This window comes from Myotis daubentonii, chromosome 10 (assembly GCF_963259705.1).
Source record: "Myotis daubentonii chromosome 10, mMyoDau2.1, whole genome shotgun sequence".
NCBI lineage: Eukaryota > Metazoa > Chordata > Mammalia > Chiroptera > Vespertilionidae > Myotis > Myotis daubentonii.
In genome coordinates this window covers 74542990-74565868 of record NC_081849.1, presented here as the reverse complement: position 1 = coordinate 74565868, position 22879 = coordinate 74542990, and the positions used below count along the sequence as shown (strand labels likewise).

Genomic DNA, 22879 nt, shown 5'->3' with positions numbered 1-22879 from the left:
ACAGGAGCCCTTCTTGCAAATGGTGTCACAAAGGCTCCACCGAGAACTGTTTGTAACTTTCATTTTCCTTCCTGGCACTTCTATACATTCATATGAAAACCCAATGACAGCCCGTATCCTGGGCTAGTTGGGAGGCAATGGCTCGGCCTGCGGGGAAGATCAGGATCTCTTATATAAGAGCATACCCTTTAACAATCAAGTTCCTGGGTGAAATACTTACATTTGCCTACATTTGTTTTACAGGTTGTTTTTAAAGCTTTGGATCCCAGCTTTGAAATAGAAAACCCCTACAGCCCCCACATCCAGGGTATGAATTGCTTTATATTTTTTCACATCCATTACTTTTCTAAAAATCTCATGTTAGAAGCGTCCTTGTCATTACATTTCTAGAGGACATTAAGGGGAAGTCAGTCAAGAAGGGCGCCTTGAACCGATACAACCTAAAGGCGCTTTGGTTCGTTGCTTTTATGATGATTTTCCTTTCTCTAGACCTTGTTACACTAACAAACCTGAGGATAAACTTCACCAAGCTCCACACCCTTGGGGATACTTTGCTTGGAAGGAGGCACAATGACTCCCTGGATAAGTACTACTATGCTCTCTACGAGATGGTGGTCCGCGGCAGCTGCTTCTGCAATGGCCACGCTAGCGAATGCGGCCCGATGCAGACGGTGCCGGGGGATGTGTCCAGCCCTCCGGGAATGGTGAGTCACGCAGCCAGGAGACCAGCTGGCTCCCCTACCCTTCTGTCCTGTCCCGGTGCTCCACGTAGATCGGACTTTCCACCTGGGGATCCACACGGTGCCAGCCTTGTGTCGGGGCAGGTCTGGTTCAGCCTGGCCTGGCAAAGCCTTGTGGATTCTGCCGCTCACGGGCATTGTTGAACTCATGACCAGCATGTCTAACTATGACTTTAAGGCAGCCCGTCTTGCTCTCTCTTGGCTATTTGTTTTTTTAGGGAATGGAGATTTGGTGAGGAGGACCCCTAAGTTCACATGCGTTCCCTCACACAAACTTATGGATGGTCTACTGCAGCCAGTGCCGTGGTGTTTGAATAATAGCTGTTATTGTAAGGATGGTCACCCAAGTAGCAACCTTACACTGTGATGACTGTGTCCTCCTAGTGCCAATCTCTCCCCTTCTTGGGACTAGTCTGAGGGAGTGATGTAGTAGAAGAATTGTATTGTCATGCAGAGTCCTGGGGTGAATCTACTAAATAATTTAAACTATTCATGACCAGACCAGGCATCAGACAAGGCTTGAGGCTGAGGCTATTGTACCTTCTTACTCAGCTCTCTCCATGTTTCAGTGGCAATAGAACTTCTCCCTTTGAACTTGGTCATTTAGGGCATTTTATGGAGAATCACACACCTTTCTCCAGTTTCTTTCTGTTTTCTAATTTGCTCTTTCCCTTATGCTTCTAAACCACCCTGGACACACATGCACGTGTACACACACACACACACACACACACACACACACACACTCCACACATCATCCTACCCCTCATCTTGCGGAGGGCTGCAATGTGCTGCCCTGACACTAGCATTCAGAAATACCAAAAAATTTATTGTAAATGTTGACTAAACATCTTAAATTTTTTAATTGTAAAAGCTATTGCATCTAAATAAAAAAAGATAGTATAGGTTGGTATTGTAACTACCATATGGGAAACTGAACTTCAAAGAGGCCCATGGTCTGGTATTTCATTTTCCATTTAAAGAACTGCAGTATTGCCTGGCCAGTGTGGCTCAGTGGTTAAGCATCGACCTATGAACCTGGAGGTCATGGTTTGATTCCCAGTCAGGGCACATGGCTGTGTTATAGGCTCGATCCACAGTGTGGGGCAGGCAGGAGGCAGCTGATTAATGATTCTCTCTTCCTCTCTGAAATCAATAAAAGTATATTTTAAAAAAATAATAATAAAGAACTGCAGCATCCTCAAAGATGAGCCCTCCTTTAACACTGCTTGCTTGTCACAATGCAGGTCCAGGGCCGGTGTGTCTGCCAGCACAATACAGGTGGCACGAACTGCGAGCGGTGCCAGGACTTCTTCCAGGATGCGCCCTGGAGGCCAGCCGCGGGCCCCCAGGACAGCACTTGCAGAGGTGAGTGGGGAAGGGTCCTCAGCACAGACTGAGGACATTTTTTTGTTCGTTTGGACTGCGGCAATGAAGGTGGTGAACCGGGGCTCCCAGCTCCAACTGCGCGATCTGCTGATGTCTCCCGTTATCTCACCTGGAAAAATCACCACCGTATCAAACCTTCACACCAAAAATTAACATGAATTTGAAAAATGAAACAATGTGATTGTTGGGTGAGCCCTTTCCAGGGGAGGGACCGAGCCCTGTAATAATATCAGTGGGGATGGTACCAACCCAGGAATTGGGTGAGGACTAGATTCAGTACTAAGATCCCTACTATTGTCCTGAATCACCAGACATTCCATGAATGTGACCTTAATCTCAGATGTCAGATAATAGGAGAAATGAGGTCTAGGTTGAGTTTGACTGGTTATTATACACTAGGGGCGCGGTGCACGAAATTCGTGCACTGGGGGGGGGGGAGTGTCCCTCAGCCCAGCCTGCCCCCTCTCACATACTGGGAGCCCTCAGGCGTTGACCCCCATCACCCTCCAATCGCAGGATCGGCCCCATGCCCAGGTCTGACGCCTCTGACAGAGGTGTCAGGCCTGGGCAGGAGACCCTCATTTCCCCCCATCACTGGTTCTGCCCCCAGCCCCCTCCGATTGCTGGCTCTGCCCCTTGCCCAGGCCTGATGCCTCGGCCAGAGGCGTAGACCCCCATCACCCTCTGATCACCTGATCGGCCCCTTGCCCAGGCCTGACGCCTCCGCCAGAGGTGTCAGGCTTGGACAGGGGACCCCCATCTCTCCCCAATCACTGGCTCTGGCCCCCGCCTAGGCCTGAGGCCTCTGGCCCAGGAATCATGCCTGGGCAGGGGACCCCCATCTCCCTCTGATCGCTTGCTCCACCCCCCGCCCAAGCCTGACGCCTCTGACCCAGGCTTCAGGCCTGGGCAAGGGGACCATCATATCCCCCCAATCCCCGGCTCCGCCCCCCGCCCAGGCCTGATGCCTCAGCCAGAGGAGTTGACCCTCATCACCCTCCGATCACCAATCACCGATCGGCCCCTTGACCAGGCCTGAGGCCTCTAGCAGAGGTGTCAGGCCTGGGCAGGGGACCCCCAGCTCCCCACGGTTGCAGGCTCCGCCCCTGCCCAGGCCTAACGCCTCTGGCTGAGGCGTCTGGCTCGGGCAGCGGGGACCCGCAGCTGCAGCGGCCCCGCGATCGTGGGCTCTGCTTTAGGCCCAGGCAAGGGACCCCTAGCTCCCGGGACTGCCAGCTTCGATCATGTCCAGCTCCCATCGCTGACTCCACCCCTACTTCCTGCTATCACTGGCCAGGGCGGCAAAGGTGCCTGATTCTCCGATCATGGCTGGGGGGCAGGGCAAAGGCGGCCCCAGGGCCGCCTTTGCCCTGCCCCCCCCGCTCTTAGCTCCCCCCTGGGATTCCAATCACTGTCAGCGGCAGGGGGCTTCTTCCTGCTTTCCCTTTCGCCTCCCTGCATTGTGCCTACATATGCAAAATAACCACCATCTTGTTGGCAGTTAACTTCCAATCATAGTTGGCAGTTAATTTGCACATAGCCCTGATTAGCCAATGAAAAGGGTATCGTCGTACGCCAATTACCATTTTTCTCTTTTATTACTGTAGATTTTATAAAATGTTTAGGCTAATAAAGTGCAGGTTTTTTTGTGATGTACTTGCTGCCTCTAAATTTTGATAAACTTCCAAACGAACTTGTTATTGCTTCTGTTCCCAATTTGGGGGAAATAAGATTGAGCGGGGAAGAGGTCACGAAGAGAGCTCGCGGAAAAGCCCTATCCATGCGTCACATATACATGGCCCAGCACATGTTTATGCCATTTATGGGGGGAAAACAAACACAAACCTCACAGACACTGCCATGAAGACAGACAAACTCCCCCAAGCAGACTGCCTTTCCCCGTCGCCTGGCTCTGACCCTGGTGGGTGGAAGGCCCCCGGCCACCCTCCCAGCGCTCGGCCCCCGGAGACGGAGAGGTGGTGAGGCTCGGTTTTAACATCTCCCCTGAGAAGCCCGGGGCCTACAGAACACGCGATGTAAAAAATTCAGACTTAGAACTTACAAAGTAAAAGTATTCTTTACCAAACAGCAATAAAAATATTGCACTTTCGGGCTTCTGGATCACCCAAAGGATTTACTTTTGTTTACTTGATTTAAAACAACAACAACAACACACACACACACACACACACACACACACACACACACACACACACACACCTAAATATTAAACATTTTGGAGACACATTTCAGAGAGAGTACATGGGCAGAATAAGAGTCCTGGAAAGACCTTTGAAAGCACTTAGTTTAACTGTTTGTATACGTGTGTCCATAAAAGAAGGTGGAGGCTGAAGAAAGAGAGGGGGATGCAGGGTTCGTGTGTGGGATGCCAGCCAGGCTGCTCCCCAGACCCGGAGAGCCTCGCAGTGACTCTCTCCTTCCCCAGCTTGTAGGTGTAACAGCCACTCGGACCGCTGTCACTTCGACATGAGCGTGTACCTGGCGAGCGGCGGGGTCAGCGGGGGCGTGTGCGAGGACTGCCAGCACCACACCGAGGGCCAGCACTGCCATCGCTGCCGGCCCCTTTTCTACAGGGACCCCCTCAAGGCCGTCTCGGACCCGTACGCGTGCCTGCGTGAGTCCCCAGCCTCTGACCGCACCCTCCCACTGGTTTGAGCAAATGCTGATGGAGCAGGCCTCATTTGGCTTAGCAGCACCTCCAAACGGCCCTCTTAGGGGCAGTGCGAGTTTGCAAAACCACTTTAACGCTAAAAGCGTTTCTTTCTCTTCGCAAATTGGGCCAGATAACTCGGGTCCCTCGTGGTAGTCTTGCAGCAGTGGCTTATACTAGAGAATCAGGAAACTTCTGGATTCAACCAGAAGGCGGCAGATGGTTTCAGAGGATGCCTAGACACCTGGACTTTCCCGTCGGTCAGCCCCAGCCAGGAGCTGGCTGCTGACATTAGCTACATTTGACTGCTGTAGGCCATTCAACTATGTTGTTAAGATGCATAAGCTAACTATTATTACCTTTTTTAAAAATATATTTTATTGATTTTTTTTTACAGAGAGGAAGGAAGAGGAATAGAGAGCTAGAAACATCGATGAGAGAGAAACATCGATCAGCTGCCTCCTGCACACCCCCCACCGGGGATGTGCCCACAACCAAAGTACATGCCCTTGACCGGAATCGAACCTGGGACCCTTCAGTCCGCAGGCCGACGCTCTATCCGCTGAGCCAAACCGGTTACGGCCCTTGCTTCTTTTTTTAACCTTAACATTTTTTCCCTTTTATTTCTAATCTCAACTTTTAAAAATATTTCAAGCATATACAAAATAACAGAATAATATAGTAAACACCCTTATAACCACCAGCAGCTTTGTCAAAACAGAATGCCTTACCCTATCATCTTCAAGACTTTAATAGAACAGGACAGGTACTATGATGTCCTAGGTGCACATCTGTCCCACTATGTTTGGTAGCTATCACCATACTATTTTCACGTATGTTTTATCTACAAACAATATATATATTGGCATATTTTCAAACTTTAGATAAATGGTATTATGTTGTGTGTATCCTTGAGTATTTTATTAAACACTATATGTTTAAGATTTTTCCTTATCAGGTGGCCCTAGTTTTCCAATTTTAATTCCTTCCTTCCTATAAATGCAACAAAATCTATTTGTCCATTTTTCTCCTGATGCCACAATAACCATATACGTGGCCTTGTGCACATGCACAAAGACTGTCCTTAAGAGTCATGCCCAGGAGTAGAGTTACTTGGACATAATAAGAACTCTTTCAAATTAATTAGATAATGCTGATTGTCCCCTAAGAGGGTATGCCAATTAACAGCCCAACCAACAGTGTATGAGAGTGCATGTCGCTCTACATTCTGGCCAACACTTGGTTTGATCACACCTGAATGTTTGCTACTCAAATAGCATCTCACCAGTACTTTAACTTACATTTCCTTGCAGGAATGAGACTAGAGTGACGCAAACAAAGCACCTAGGCCCCCAAATTTAAGGAAGCACCGTTCTCAGAGTCATGTAAGCATAGGGTTGCCACTTGCACTAACCTGACAGTGAGTGCCTCCTTAAATGTTGTGCCCTGGGCACCTTGCTTTCCTCTCTCTAATACCAGCACTGCTCTCAATTATTGCATAGATAAATACTCCAACCTGATTTCAAACACACAGTGCCAGTTACAGATAACTCTACTGTAAACTAACAAGTTAGCCCACTATTATTTCATGGATGCTGGTGGAGGACATGAAACTCCTGGGTCAAAGACAAAGGACTTTATTACTCACAGCACAGCAAGCAACAAGATGCTTGTGTTGGTCTGAGTTCCCAAGTCCCCAAGCCCCAACTCCCATGGGACAACTCAAAGGATACCAGATGGTTCCTGTACACCTAATGGGTTTACCTCATAGCCAAGGAACACTGGAAGAGGATTCATTGCTTTTATAGCAGTGGAAGCAAGCTCGTTCTTTGTCTGGGAGGAAAGGTTTCCTCGTTCCTCAAGGTAGCTGGCTGCAAACACAATCTTGAGCTATGGCCTGGATAAAGAGCAGTTGGGCCTTGCGTTGTTGGCGCACTCAGCAAAAATGTTCAGGTGCCCAGTACCCAGAAATCCTGCTTCTTAGGCTAGCTCATCAATAGGATGTTGTATTGGATGGGGGACTTGCTATGAAACTACAATTTCAAACTATATTAATCACAATACCTAAAATGAAGTCTTACACAGAAGTAATTCAGTAGCTACCTGAATACATACAATATTCTAGATTTCAAACTTTAAACCATCTCAATGTATAAAAAGTAGACATGATGTTTTTTTCTCAGATTACTTAGTAGGTACCTAACTGCGTGAAATTTTACCTTACATGGCCTGTTTAAAATTGATACAAAGAACTGGATTCTCAGGAAAAACATTTTTTTTTAATCTCTGTCCTAAGTATCCTACATTTTTTTAAACCAGAATCTGTAATTACACACACACACACACACACACACACACACACACACACACCCCTACACTTTAAAAGAAAATGAAATTGCTCTCCTAGGTACAATCAGTAAAATATAATGATTTGAAACAGGTAATCCAAGAGTATGGAAAGAGATTGGGAATAACTAAACCAAGTGTTTTGAACACATTGAACAAAGTCTTGTTCCTTCAGAACCACTATCAACTAGATGGTGCTTTTGAAGGAAACTGAGGGAAGAAAACGAGTCCCCCTGGTATGAAATTAAAAAGCCGTGCTTTGTAAATAAGTTGTTTCTCAAGGAAAGGAAGATAAGGAGCTTGTAAAAACTACCATCATGAGACTCCCAGCTTCTCCCACTTTACCTAAACACATGTTTATGTGTGTGCGTGTGTGTCTATACAAATGACGTGTTTTAAGACTGACTAGCAGCAATCTCATATAAATTTTCTCTAAGTTGTTTTTGTTTGACTCTAAATATTTATATAATCTGACTCCACGCATAAGAGTTGACTAATTTTAAGTCTTCCATGAGTAAAACACAGTCAAATGTGATACAGGAAAACACACACACACACACACACACACACACACACACACACACACACAAAGATTTGGTAGACTCAGCCACTGATAATAAAAGTTTGTTAGAATTAAGTTGTGTAACACCAAGAGGTTTTATGGAAATTCTATGTTAAGGGCCCTGACATAGGGTTATTTCAAAGTAAAGTTACTACCCTCTCACCCACATCCCCCAAAGGTTGCTTCTGCACATAATTAAATTATACTCTGGAACTCAGCGCTGACCCCTTGGAGAGTCTCCCAAATAAAGCTGAGCCTCTTCCTTTTGGCTACTTATAAAATGAATCCAGTTTGTTCCTTCCTTTCTAGAAGCAACTGACTTTAATTACAAAAGAATTGTGGTTTTTTCCAAACTAAACAGAACCCAATGTAAGATTTCCATAGTAAGATTTTCTCACCAGTCACAATCCAATAGCAAACAATTGAAATCCAAAGATTCTGTCAGACAACCAACTGATTGCTTCAATGACGCCAAGCAAGGGGTTTGACTAGATTTTATCACTGTGACCTAAATGGTAGTTATGTAAACATAGCCTTAGACCTGAGGGTGTTATTTTTGTTAATCTAAAGCAAACATGTATAAGTGTGAATAGAATTGGTCCTTAGAATCAGGATATTTATTTTAAAAAAATTTTTTTTGCATTCCTTAAAAGTGGAATTCCTTGAAAACCCAGCACCACAAAGATACAAGAGACCATGGTGGTCATCTGATGTCTCCAACTTGCCCTCTAAACCAAACACCTCTGCCTGGGCCTCTCTGCTGATGAAGGGGTCACTGCTCTCTTGGGCAGTCCTAACCATTAGTTCTTTCTTATCCTCAGTTAGGCTCTCCCTTTTGTAACTTCCACCCTCTGGAATCATTCACACTATCAGCATCCTTTATCCTGTGACATTCCTTCCTTCAGTTCAAAACTGTCTGGGGAAAAAAACAGGGAAGGGGAAGTTGTACATTAGTTGCTCCTTCGCTACAGGTGACTGTTTATCTCATTTTCCAGAATCTCTTCCAGGTTTTGCCCCAGTAGCAGGCATCCCAAAAGAAAACAGGATATGAACATTTCTTGCTCTTGCCCCTTTGTTTCTTGTAGGTGCTCCTCCCAGGAGCAATTCAGTGGGACAGTATTGTACAACCACCACCTCTGCTCCAAAACATTTTAAGACCCCCAAAGTAATCAATCTTTTTTTAATGTTCAGTTCTCACAATAGCCATCTTCCTCTGGTCCTCTTACGTTAGAATCACTTAAAAGTCTTTTTTTTTTTTAATGTATGGAATTTTTCAACATTTTCCAAGACCAGAGATCTAAGAGATATTTCTGAGCAGCCCTTATCCACTTGTCTAATTATTTAAACATATGTAATGACTTTAAAAAAAAGTAAAATAGTTATATCATGAGTAAAATGCTATGCTTACGTTTCAGGCTTCCCACAATTTGCCGTTAACTAAGAGAATGCATGTCTGTGTCCCCAGCTTGTGAATGTGACCCAGATGGGACCATATCGGGTGGCATTTGTGAGAGCCACTCTGACCCTGCCTTGGGATCTGTGGCTGGCCAGTGCCTGTGCAAGGAGAATGTGGAAGGAGCCAAGTGCGACCAGTGCAAGCCCAACCACTACGGACTGAGCGCCACTGACCCGCTGGGCTGTCAGCGTAAGTCAACAGCGGCTGGGCAAACAGCCTGGATGTTTTAAAGCCTGGGGCTGCCTGTCAGCTTTAAAATCGGGTCATTGTGCCCTAACCGGTTTGGCTCAGTGGCTAGAGCGTCGGCCTGCGGACTCAAGGGTCCCAGGTTCGATTCCGGTCAAGGGCATGCACCTTGGTTGCGGGCACATCCCCAGTAGGGGGTGTGCTGGAGGCAGCTGATCAATGTTTCTCTCTCATCGATGTTTCTAACTCTCTATCCCTCTCCCTTCCTCTCTATAAAAAATCAATAAAATATAAAATCTGGTCATTGCATTGTGGTGGTTGCCAGAGGGAAGAGGGTAGGGGATGAAGGGGGTCCTAATAAATGGTGATGGGAAATTTGACTTTGGGTGGTGGGCACACGGGGCAATATTCAGATCCTGTAACAGAACGCCACACCTGAAACCTGTATGATTATATGTCACCTCAAGACATTTAAATTTTTAAAAAAGAAATTAAAATTTGATCATTGTAAATACCTAAGAGTCCTGCCAGGCTTTCAGGGTCTTTTTGTTTTGTTTTATTTTTTGTTTGCTTGTTTTTGGCTACCATAGTTATTTTATGCCTTTTCCCTTTCTCTTAAGTTTACTGGGGCGACACTGGTTAACAAAATTATACAGGTTTCAGGTGCACAATTCTACAGCACATCATCTGTGTGCTGTATTGTGTGTTCACTACCCCAAATCAGGTCTTGATTCATCATCATTTATCCCCCCATATCCTCCTCCACCTTCTCCAAACCCCTTTCCCCCCAGAAATCACCACATTGTGTCCATAGCCTCTCAGACTTTAAAAGTGACACAACAACTCCCATGAATTTTATTCAGTTCTTGGTGGTTTGCCGAGTTTGTCATAAGGGACCAGCAGGGGGTGCTCACATTTTTTCTGCTGGAGCAAACAGTGGAAAATGCCAGGAATTTAATGCCAAGTTGTGAAACCTTTAGAAAAACAGCCTCCACTAGTACTCTCCTACACAGATTTGTTAAATCACATTATGGGTTTCTGTAAAGACTGATGACTTCTTGAGCAATTTTCATATGATGGTTTCTTTTGATTTTTAAAAAAATATATTTTATTGACTTTTTACAGAGAGGAAGGGAGAGGAATAGAGAGTTAGAAACATCGATGAGAGAGAAACATCGATCAGCTGCCTCCTGCACACCTCCTACTGGGGATGTGCCTGCAACCAAGGTACATGCCCTTGACCAGAATCGAACCTGGGACCTTTCAATCCGCAGGCCAACGCTCTATCCACTGAGCCAAAACAGTTAGGGCTCTTTTGATTTTTTAAAATTACTTTTCCCTTTTCTTCTCACGTCGCTCCTAGCATTTTTATGTTCTCTGACAAAGAAAAGAAAAAAATTAAAAAGCCAGGAGAGGAGCTACAGGGAAATAGAAAGAACCTCAGAGTTTTCTGGGGCCAAATGAAGAGACCCTTGGCTTTAGGATCACACACACTTACAGCTGCCTGGGGTCTCAAACAGCCGTAGCATCTTCAGGGAATCCAGGTAAATAAGGTCCCATCTGTCACAGCATCACACTCCACATTTTTCCCACATAAAGAACTGTATATTATTTGTATATTTTGAGAGCAGCTTGCTGAATCTTGGTGTGATAAAATTTTCTTCTTGAGTTTAATAGCAAAGTTCAATTTCAGGAGAATGAATTACATGTCAAACCAATTTCCCATCACACTTTGCAGAACTCCAGACCTTTCCCCTAGCTCACTGACTGACTTTGTGCCCTCAGAGAATAGGCCAAATAGTGGTTTTTGTTTTGTTTTTTTCTTTTGTAACAGCTTTAGTGGGGGTTTAATTCACATACCATGCAATTCACCTTTTAAAGTGTACAGTTCAATGACTTAGTATACTCAGAGTTGTGTAACCATCACTACAATCAATTTCAGAATGTTTTCATTATCGCGGAATGAAACCCCATACCCTTCTTCTGGCTATACACCCAAAAGATTGAAAGCACGGTCTGGAAGAGATATTTGCACTCATATTCATAGCAGCATGTTCACAGTGACCAAAAGGAGGATGCAACTCAATGTGCATCCATGAATGCGTAGATAAACAAAATGTGGTGTGTACTACGATGGAATATTATTCAACCTTAGAAAGGAAGGAAATTGGCGCATGCTACAACATGAATGAACCTTGAAAACATCATGCTAAATGAAATCAGCCAGATAAAAAAGGACAAATAATTTACATGAAGTACCTAGACTAGTCAAATCTATACAAACAGAATATAGAATGATGATTGCCAAGTGCTGGCGGGGGGAGGGAGAAATAGGGGGAGATGGTGTTTAATGGGTAGAGAGCTTCAGTGTTGCAAGGTGAAGAGTTCTGGAGATTGGTTGCACAGCAATGTGAGTGTACTAACCCTACTGAACTGTAAAATGGTAAAGATGGTCAATTGTATGTTAAATGTATTCTCGCACACAAAAAAAGATAAGAAAACCCACATTCTTTATCTACTGGCAAAGATGGTAATTTTTTAAAAATATATTTTTATTGATTTCAGAGAGGAAGGGAGAAGGAGGGAGAGAGAGTTAGACACATTAATGATGAGAGAGAATCATTGATTGGCTGCCTTCTGCACACCCCCTACTGGGGATCAAGCCTGCAACCTGCAACCTGGGCATGTGCCCTTGATCAGAATCGAACCCAGGACCCTTCAGTCCATAGGCTGATGCTCTATCCATTGAGTCAAACCGACTAGCAGTGATGGCGAACCTTTTGAGCTCGGCGTGTCAGCATTTTGAAAAACCCTAACTTAACTCTGGTGCCATGTCACATATAGAAATTTTTTGATATTTGTAACCATAGTAAAACAAAGACTTACGTTTTTGATATTTATTTTATATATTTAAATGCCATTTAACAAAGAAAAATTAACCAAAAAATGAGTTTGCGTGTCATCTCTGACACGCGTGTCATAGGTTCGCCATCACTGGACTAGTGCAAGATGGTAAATTTATGTTAAATGTATTCTGCTACAAAAAAAAAAAATACAAACAACTCATACTCTTTATCTACTACCACCCTATTATCCCATTCCCCCAGCCCTCAGTAACACTAATCAACTTTCTGATTCTACTTATTTGTGAACATTCCATAAACTGGATTCCTATCATTTGTAGTCTTTTATGACTGGCTTCTTTCGTTTAGCAGGGTTTATAAAGCTCATCCATGTTATAGCATGAATCAGTACTTCACTTCTTTTTATTGCTGGATAATATTCCATTGTATGAATATATCACACTTCATTTATCCATTCATCAGTTGATGAACCTTGGGTTTTCCCATGAACACTGGTTTTTCCTGCATGGGAAAGATACATATCTTGTTCTGGTAGCATAATTTCTTAGTCTTCATAACATAAGCAGGACTCAGAAATGTCTATGTGCGGAAGAGAAAGAGGAGAGGAGAATGAAATGTAACAAGGCAGTAAGAGAGGGAGGAAAGAGATAGGGAAACAATAGGTGCATCTGCCAGAGCGGGAGCCGTCGGTAATTACTGTGACACTCAGACACCCTTGCGCCGAATCCACGACCCAGCCAGCATCACTCAGGGTAACAGTGCCAGGCACTCAGCTTGCATGACTTCCTCCACTTTCTTGTCTCCTCCTAACGGCCATCCAGTAGGTCTGCACGAGGGCTCTGGGAGTGTCTGGCACTGGATCTCCTGTGCAGGGTTGTGTGCCGACAGTAATCATGCAGCCAGGCAGACAATGCACTTGGCAGGCCTGGCTGCTCTGTGCTCTTGTGGCCACGTGTTTTGCTCAGTGTGGGCTACTAAGGACATTTACAAACGTGGGGAAATAGAAGTGAATGACTGTGTACCTGTGCTTTCAGCCTGCAACTGCAACCCTTTGGGGAGTCTGCCGCTCTCGACCTGTGATGTGGACACAGGCCAGTGCCTGTGCCGGCCCTTTGCCACCGGCCCACGCTGTGAGGAGTGCGCTGTACGTATTTGCCTACGATTTTCCTTGTAGGTTGGGATGCAGATTTCTATGCCATTGCCTGGAGAGACTTGGTCTTGTTCATTGCTTTCCTTATCCTATTGTATTTCTGTATTTACACTACAGAAATCAGCAAACACTAGGAATCGGCCCCCACCCCCCGCAGAGAGCTGGTTGTTAAACATTCACCAGCACGCCAACATTTACCAGATAGAACTGAACAGGCCCAGCCACCATGTCAATATTTTGTTGTTTTCATTTTTGTTTGTTTCATTTTTATTGTGTTTTGCTTTATTGAGCTTCACAGATGTTCCTGGCTTTTAAAATTTTATTTTTAATTATGCTTGCCATTAGTTTCAGGTATACACAAAATAGTGATTGGACATTTATATCCTTTACAAAATGATCACGATTAGTACAGCAGAAGGAATATAGCTCATGTCGATAGCTTTATCCTTTGTTCACCTAAAAGTGCCAAGCAGTAGACTATACAAGCATTTATCTGCCCCCTCCTTCAGGCTCACCAGACCATTGGGCCTCCTCTTCTGTCTTCTGTCCCCAGGCACTTTACCACCCCTGCCACTCCTTGCCTAAAAATACTTTGGATGAGCTCATTAGAAAAACCAGACCAGAAAAAAAAAACAACTTGGATTTAACTGTATTGTAGATTCCTGTGGGAAATAAACTCTTGGTTTTGTTTTTTGTTTTTTTTTACAGACTCCTCTAAACATATGAGCATGTATGTCTAAAATTAGTCAAATAAGACATTTTTACTCCATAAGCAACGTGTTATGCAATTAGGGAGTTCAAACCCCACTCGTTTCTTTGTTCTCTGATCTTGGCAGCCCATCCTGACATTTTAGAGAAAGAAAAAACAAAAACTTAACCTAGTAAAGGAACAGTGACCTTGACGTGTCTGAAGAAATGTAGCTGATAAATATGAAACATATGCCTATTAGGACATAGTTTTGTGCTAACATGTTAAGTAATTTTACTGAAAACATATGAGGATGGAGCAGAGGAGGTGGGGAAAGAAGGCATGGAAGTAGGGATGCAGAAGGCACTGTACCTGAGCCAGGGCACGTCATCTCCAAGCTTTACTCAGCCACGTGAGCCACGCCAAGCGCGGTGACCACGTGTGGACAGCACGAAGAAGCATGCAGAGTTGTCTACCAGGGTCCATGAAGACACCACGTCTGATCCTTCCCATAAACCTTAGACTCAGGCTGACGTTTTTGATGGGCAGGTTAACGGCCAGTTTGCAATTAACCCGATTGTATTTGCAGAAGGAAAATAACGGAGCAGTGGGCACTTGTCCACTGTGACTGAGCCCATGCATCTGCCAGGTGCCCCCATCCACATCTGTCCCGTGGTGCCCTGGACCTGTGCGGCGGCGGCCACAGGACAGCATACCCTGCCCGTAGGGAGTTTCACAACCACATCCTGAGTGAAGCAGTCCCTTTCACATTGTTTGCGCCTAAACGGAAATTTGGTCTGGGGAAACTTATCAAAAGTCCTTTGCTGCATTTTGTAACAAATAATAACTTTGAATGTTTAAAATAAATATTTTTGAGTAAAATTGGCCATAAAATTTTACCAAGATTAAAAAAAAAAAGTGTGGGTATTAATAAACCCACTTCAAACAATAGTTCCATGCCTAGTAAGAGCTTAATTTTATCTGAGCATGTTAAATGGAGATTTGAGGGGGAAGTATTTTTCTGAGCATTCTATAGTAAATCTTACCAGATTTAAGAAATAGTTGTTGGTTTTTCACCAGTTGTTTGTACTGACTAAAGGTCAGGATGTTGCAATGATGAAAAGTCTTAAATAACAGAGCTGACTCTCTCAGGGAGAGAGGTTATGCCAAAACTACTTTATTTATAAACAAGTGATTCTACTAAACGATGATATTCATATAAGAGTTCAAAATCGGTTTGATTGATTCTTTTATCCCAAAACGTTTTAGCATTGTGTAAGTGAAAACCCCTATGGGTTTGCAGTAAGGGCATCTGTTGGTTTTATAAAAGCAGCTGCAATCAGGCTAGTTGAAGGACTTCTCTTGACTGGCCTTAACCCAGCTTGAGGCTAAATTGGTTCTGTCGGAGGAACTCTGTGGTTTCCATTGCATTTCCACTTGACCCAATACACAGACATCTCGCCTGTCCCCTGCATTTCAAGTCCTTGGAATGGGAGCTCTGTGTCCTTGAAGGTCATTACCAAGTGCACAGGCAAAAAGGGCTCCCGTGTGATTGTTCAGGCTGTGTGGCCGTTTGACAGGCATCAATTGAACTGTAGTGCATTCAATATTATAGGCCAAAGCAGCAAATCTCTTCACACCGGAATCAACTGAGCACTTTCTCTTTGTAGGTCGGATACTGGGGACTGGGAAGTCATCTCCATGGGTGTTCTCCCTGTGACTGTGATATTGGAGGCGCTTATTCTAATGTGTAAGTCGGGAAAATGAATGACAACACTTTGTGACAATATTCCTCACTCAAAAAAAAAATCACATGAAAGCACATTTTTTCTGATATGCTCATCGTCAAAGGTGAAGGAGTTTATTTCATGACAAGCAAAGGGCATTGAAAAGCGATGATCTCGAGACATGAACCAGAACCCAGTTGACTTATTTTACTTGAAATATTTTTAAGGCTGAGATGACAGTTCTACTGCCCAGGTCTCCCATGAGAAGATGGGCTAGATGCCTGCAAACATGTGATCTGACCGGCCTAAAACACTAACTTTTTACCGCCCTGTAAAGAAACCCTAAGGTCTCCTTTTCCTGGTTTTAGAGCAGAATCAGCCACTGAGGAAAGAAGTGGCTACTTGGTTTCATGGATCTGGATTGACTGTTCAAGACCAGACTTGTAGAGCCCATGGCCTCTCCTCCCCTCCCTTGGAAAGTGGATTGATCAATTCAAAGAATGGATCCAAACGTGGGGTACAGTTTGCTCGGCACCCCCATGCCTTCATTTTCTGTGTCCCCTCCACGTTTTTTCAGATGGATTTGTTTTTCCCCAGGTGCTCTCCCAAGGATGGGCAGTGTGAATGTCGCCCGCATGTCACTGGCCGCAGCTGCACTGAACCCGCCCCCGGCTACTTCTTTGCTTCTTTGAATTACTATCTGTATGAGGCCGAGGAAGCCATGCCTCTCCAAGGACTGGCGCCTTTGGTGCGTATTACATTTCCTTTCAGTACAGGCTTCATTTGGTGGAATGTCAGTAAATACATACAGCACGCCCTTGAGATCATGGGTAAGGTTCCTGGGAAAGCGTGGTTTTGCCCACAAACGCAGATCAGAGTAGAATTTATTCTATCGTGGAACTGCAGATTAGAGAGACTCTTGAAGGCAGAGTCTGTATTTCATGGATCTGTCTACCCCAGTTCTAGCCTAGAGCCTGGGACATAAGGGCAAAGTGGATTAAGTTGTAATAAAACAGACTTGACTTTTGTTCTTTCATCAGATAGAATGTGTTTATTGAGCATGTACTTGTCTATCTCCCCCACGACACTGTGTGGATCCCATTCACCATTGTGGCACCAGAGCCTGTCACATGGGAGGAACTTGATAGATCTCTGCTGATGAATGAATGAATGAATGAATGAATGAATGAATGAATGAATGAATAAAGTACATGAAAGCAGTGTAAACGTGCTCTCGCCTCCTGAAGCTGCCCTGGGATTAGCCGATATCATTGAAGTCAGCAATGGTCACAGGAGTGTGTGATCGCAAGTGTCACTTTATCTTCTACAAGTCGCATTCCTGTGGGATATGTCAACATAAGACACATCCAAACCTGTAAGAATTTTTATCAGTTTATTTGAGTCAAACTGATGATAGTTGCCGGGAAGCAAAATCTCAATGGATTGAGGAAATGCTCCAGGAAATGGCAGTTTTACCACTTATTTTATACATTACAATCAAAGGAGAAGACATAAGGGGGTGACATGAAGTTCATTGGTGATAGATTAGTGCCGGGAGCCGGTCCATCCTTGCTGTTTCAAGGGACCTGGCATATATGGCATACGGTTCTTAATATGTTTGCTCACCTTCTTGGCGCTGTGTTTTAACCAAGGTCACCTCTCCGAGAAAGGTTGAATCCCCAGGTAGGGATTTTCCCCTGAAGTTAGGGAGGGAATAAAACCCCTCAACTAAGTGCCAGGCGGGTAATTAATCCCTTTAACTACGAACAATCATGCTTAAACTACATAATCTTTTCTCCCTGGAATGGAGATAAGAAACGCCCTAACCTTTGTAATAGAGATTGATAGGATTGAATCAACTGGTATAAATACAGTTGTAACAAGACAGAAACACTCAGAACTCAGAACACAGAACTCAGGAGACAGAATTCAGAAGACAGAACCTACACGGAGCCTAGAGACAGAAGAACTTCGCTGGCGAGAGCATGCCAGAGGATCCTGGACAGGGACTGGCCTCGGAGCCTGGAGGCAGAGCCTGGTGAGAGAGCATGGTAGGGGATCCTGGACTGAACCTGACTACAGAAATTGGCAAGAGAACCTGACTAGAACCTGGCTACTGAACCTGGCTAGAGGAACCTGGCTATGATGATCACCCGAAGGCTGCCTCCGTGTCATTCCTTCTTCGCCGACTCCTTCCACACCTTTGGGGACCCCTGGACCCGTTGGGGCTGGACCCCGGCATCTGGCGCCCGAACAGGGACCCCTAGGTAAGCGCCGCGCACTCGGGACGGATCGGACTCCACCGTAGGAAGAAGGTGGATAGTCTTCGCTGACTCCGTCCACACCTTTGGGAACCCCTGGAACAGGATTCCCCTAGGTAAGCCCCCCTCCCCCATTGAGAACCCCCACACTCGGGATGGATCAGACTCCACCGTAGGAAGAGGGTGGATAGTCTTCGCCGACTCCATCCACACCTTTGGGAACCCCTGGAACAGGATTCCCCTAGGTAAGCCCCCCCCATTGAGAACCCCCACACTCGGGACGGATAGGACTCCACCAGGGTGCTACAGACCCCCCTATAGAGGATAAGTAGGGTAAGAAGGTGGATAGTACAGAACTTAGATTGAGAAGATGTGCCATACTGAGTCCAAAGAAAGAAGACTCTGTATTGATCTTTAGATCAAGAAGATGTGCCATACTGAGTCTAAAGAAAAAAGACTCCGTATTGATCTTTTAACACATATGCTTGCTAGCAGAGGAATTAAGGTTACTCCCAGTCAGACAGAACATTTTATACAAGAAATACGTCCATGCTTTTCTGAGGAAGGAAAGGTGCCGGAAAGGTAAATGTAGAGGCATGGGAGAAGGTAGGCCCAAGGAGCCTTATCCTTAACCCCACTGCAGCCTTTCCACCCCGGGAAAGTGCAGGATTGGCAAGCTCTCCCTGGGGTGATAGATCAGGACTCAGGTAATAGCAGAAAGCGCCAATCCTACTCTTAAAATGGATACAAGAGAGCGTTTCAGGTTTTTCTTTTTAATGCTTGCTTTTAAAAAATAAAAAAGGGGGAATTTGCCGGGAGCCGGTCCATCCTTGCTGTTTCAAGGGACCTGGCATATATGGCATACGGTTCTTAATATGTTTGCTCACCTTCTTGGCGCTGTGTTTTAACCAAGGTCACCTCTCCGAGAAAGGTTGAATCCCCAGGTAGGGATTTTCCCCTGAAGTTAGGGAGGGAATAAAACCCCTCAACTAAGTGCCAGGCGGGTAATTAATCCCTTTAACTACGAACAATCATGCTTAAACTACATAATCTTTTCTCCCTGGAATGGAGATAAGAAACGCCCTAACCTTTGTAATAGAGATTGATAGGATTGAATCAACTGGTATAAATACAGTTGTAACAAGACAGAAACACTCAGAACTCAGAACACAGAACTCAGGAGACAGAATTCAGAAGACAGAACCTACACGGAGCCTAGAGACAGAAGAACTTCGCTGGCGAGAGCATGCCAGAGGATCCTGGACAGGGACTGGCCTCGGAGCCTGGAGGCAGAGCCTGGTGAGAGAGCATGGTAGGGGATCCTGGACTGAACCTGACTACAGAAATTGGCAAGAGAACCTGACTAGAACCTGGCTACTGAACCTGGCTAGAGGAACCTGGCTATGATGATCACCCGAAGGCTGCCTCCGTGTCATTCCTTCTTCGCCGACTCCTTCCACACCTTTGGGGACCCCTGGACCCGTTGGGGCTGGACCCCGGCAGATTAGGGAGGTGGGAGCAAGCAAAGTGGGAGAAATCTGTGGGATTGGATAAAAAGTAAAACAAATAGACACATACTTCTTTCCCATAGGTGGGTATAGCATAGTTAACAGTTAACAATTAACACGATAACATTAACTATGAGGGCTTCCCGTGGTTGTGCTCTCTGGTGAGAGACTGTACCCTGAGGGGTTTGGAAAAAGAGGATTCCTCAGACATTCCAAAGGTGTGTTGTCGTAGATGCAAAAAGACTACAGACAGGCTCAGTGAAGGTACAGATTGACCTTTGTCAGGGAAGATGCCAGCCTAGGACATGACTACCTGCCATGACCTGCTTTTAGTTAGAAAGTTTAAATTCAGACCATCCTATGTGTTATTTGAGTTTGTAAGGCCGCCAGGCAGGCCTCCCCTGAACTTGTCAGGTTTACTATGTGGCCCCTTTTTCATCCACAGATATTTTCCCTAAAAATACTTTTCTTCAAGTCTTGTTAGAAGCACAGGTTCACACATGTAAAACGATGAGAGAAAATACAAATTAGACGCCCATGCCATTCTTCAGCATGTGACTCCAGCCATATAAGAGATTATGACAAATGGAAATGTAATGTGAGGTGAAAGGTAAGGTCTTGAAGGAGAGAAATAATGCGAAAGTTCATTTTGAAGACAGGATTTGGACAGGAAGCTGGAAACTCATTCCAGCTTCCAGGGACTAGGTCATTTCCTGATGTCCCTTCCTTATCTGGACACTGATAGAAATTCAAAGACATAAAAATTCATAAGAGATAAGAAAGGCTACTAAGAGTCATGGAATTTTCTCTTCTAGCGACTGGAATTAGGGCAGCTACCGGAGGCTTTTATTGTCCCCACAGACTTACACCTGAGGTGGGTGAAATGGAAATGAAATAATTCAATGTCTGCATTCTTCCTGATGGTTTTTAACATTACATCTTTATAATGGTGATGAAAAAAGACTTTTGGAAAGGAATGTTGGTATTTATTTTTAGGCTATACCAAATAATAGAGAAATCTCTATAATAATAAAAGTGTAATATGCTAATTAGACAGGACAGCAGAACGACTTTCCGGACATCATTCTGTATGTCCTTCCAGATGAAGCTGCGGCAGCGGGGATCAAGGCAGAGGTGGTTAGGGGCGATCAGACAGTCAGGCAAGCAGTTAGAGGCAATGAGGCAGACAGGCAAGTGGTTTAGGGACAATCAGGCAGACAGGCAGAGGCAGTTAGGGGCAATCAAGCAGGCAGGTGAGCAGTTACGGGTGATCAGGCAGGCAGGCAGAGTGGTTAGGGGCAATCAGGCAGACAGGCAGGCGAGCGGTTAGGAGCCAGCGGTTAGGAGCCAGTGGTCCCGGATTGCGAGAGGGTTGTCCAGCAGTCAGACATCCCCTGAGGGGTCCCAGATTGCGAGAAGGTGCAGGCCAGGCTGAGGGCCTCTAGTGTATATATATATATATATATATATATATATATATATATATATATATATATATATAGTTGCCTTGGCCCTGGCTCCTGACACAGAGTGCCTACATCCTTTGGAATTCCTGAGTGGTAAGAGCACTTAGGAACATCTTTTGTTCTAATATTTGGTCTTTGACCTGACTCCTGCTGCAGAGCACCTAAATCCTTTGGAACTTCCTGAGTGATAAGAGGAGATAGGTTGTCCTTTGTTCTAGTGAGGCAACTCTTGATGGGCTCCTGGATTGCTTCGGAAGGGGGCTGTCACCAGAAAGACCAAGCCATTTCATTAAAAGCTTGAAACTTCCAGCCCCACCCCCATCCTCCAGGAAGGGGAGAGGGCTGGATATTGGGTTAATACCTGTATAATTATGCCTCCATAAAAATCCCAGAAGTACTGGACTCAGAGAGCTTCCACATTGGGGAGCACATTCACGTGCCGGGAGCATAGTGCACCCCAACTCCAAGGGGACAGACGCTCCTCTGTCTGGCACCCTTCCAATCCTCACCCTATATATCTCTTCATCTGACTGTTTATCTGTATATTTTATCATATCCTTTATTATATAATAAAGCAGCAATCGTAGTATTTCCCTGAGTTATGTGAGCTATGCTAGCAAGTTGTTAAACCCCAGGAGGGGGTCACAGGTAACAGCCTCTACTGCCGATTGGCATCTGAAGCGGGGAGGCAGTCACATGGGACTGACCTCATGCTAATGTTATCAGTGGAAATGGAGTTCTTGGGGTGCCTCAGGGAAAAGAATTTCCTGAGACCCCCACAGGAGAATGGGGTCTCATGGAAAGCTTTATTGATGATGTGAAATTAAGGGGGTTCCCCTCCAAGATCCCATCTCTGTCTGTCCCGCCATGGAATCTTGTCTTCAGCGGGGCTAGAATTAAGGCCACTGTCCAGAGTTTCTGTTCCATATGAAAGTACAGTACAGTACAGCATCTGGCTGGCTTACCCGTGTTCCCAGCTGCAGTCCATTGCGTGTGGGGTCCACACAGCCATGGGCCATGTGGCTGCTTAAGACCCTAAGAGAAGTGAGCATACAGAGCGAGTACAGGTCATGGAGCAAGTGAGAGCAAGAAGAGGGATGGGATTTTAACTTTCCAAGATGTTGAGCATTTGCAGTGGCTTCACCCCCGCCCCCGAGCCAATGATCTTTTTCCCAGGCCATACTGACAGGCAAGCGCCTTCCCTATGTCACCCCCACTTCACCGCACATGCACCCAAATCTTTTGTTTGATCCCTTCCCCAGTGATCTGCAGGGAATGGACTGGTGGTTCCCTGGGGAGCATGAAGCTGTAGCTTCCTGGTGAAGCTGCCCAGGTGATCATGCTTATAACGTCTGACCTCCCCTTTGCTCTCTTCCTACTATTAATATTAACAAACTAGTTAATTATGATGATAACACTAACTCCAGGTAGATAGTGTCAGAACTGAATTAAATTGTAGGACAACCAGCTGGTGTCAGAGACTTGGGTATGGGAATAACCCCACACCTCTGGTGGTGTGAGTGTGGTAATAGTGTGAGAGTAGAGAAAAAACACAAGAGGGTTGGATTATATATATATAATATATTATATATATATATATATATATATATATATATATATATATATATGGCTAAGCGATCATCCAACAAGCCGGTAGGTATGACATGCACTGACCACCAGGGGGCAAACGCTCAGCGCAAGAGCTGTGGTGACTTGGCAGCGGTGGTTCTCCGGTGATGCATGCCAGAACTAGAGAAGAGGGAGCCCTATTCCTCACGGGGCTGTGTGATTCCACCTTTGGCCATGGGTTATGTTGTTGCTGGGGCATGTTGCCCCGAATCTGGTTTACTGCTGAGCTGCAGTGA

General features: G+C 45.2%; 1 protein-coding gene across 1 annotated transcript in view; it reads left to right on the top strand.

Moving 5' to 3' along the window:
- LAMB4 (laminin subunit beta 4) overlaps positions 1-22879 on the top strand; it is a 106196-nt gene that overhangs the window by 29589 nt on the left and 53728 nt on the right. The window contains exons 7-14 of the mRNA XM_059655716.1: positions 244-307; positions 490-704; positions 1988-2108; positions 4576-4764; positions 9174-9353; positions 13249-13358; positions 15723-15802; positions 16377-16527. Of these exons, the coding sequence (XP_059511699.1) occupies positions 244-307; positions 490-704; positions 1988-2108; positions 4576-4764; positions 9174-9353; positions 13249-13358; positions 15723-15802; positions 16377-16527 (1110 nt within the window). The remainder of the gene's footprint in view (positions 1-243; positions 308-489; positions 705-1987; positions 2109-4575; positions 4765-9173; positions 9354-13248; positions 13359-15722; positions 15803-16376; positions 16528-22879) is intronic.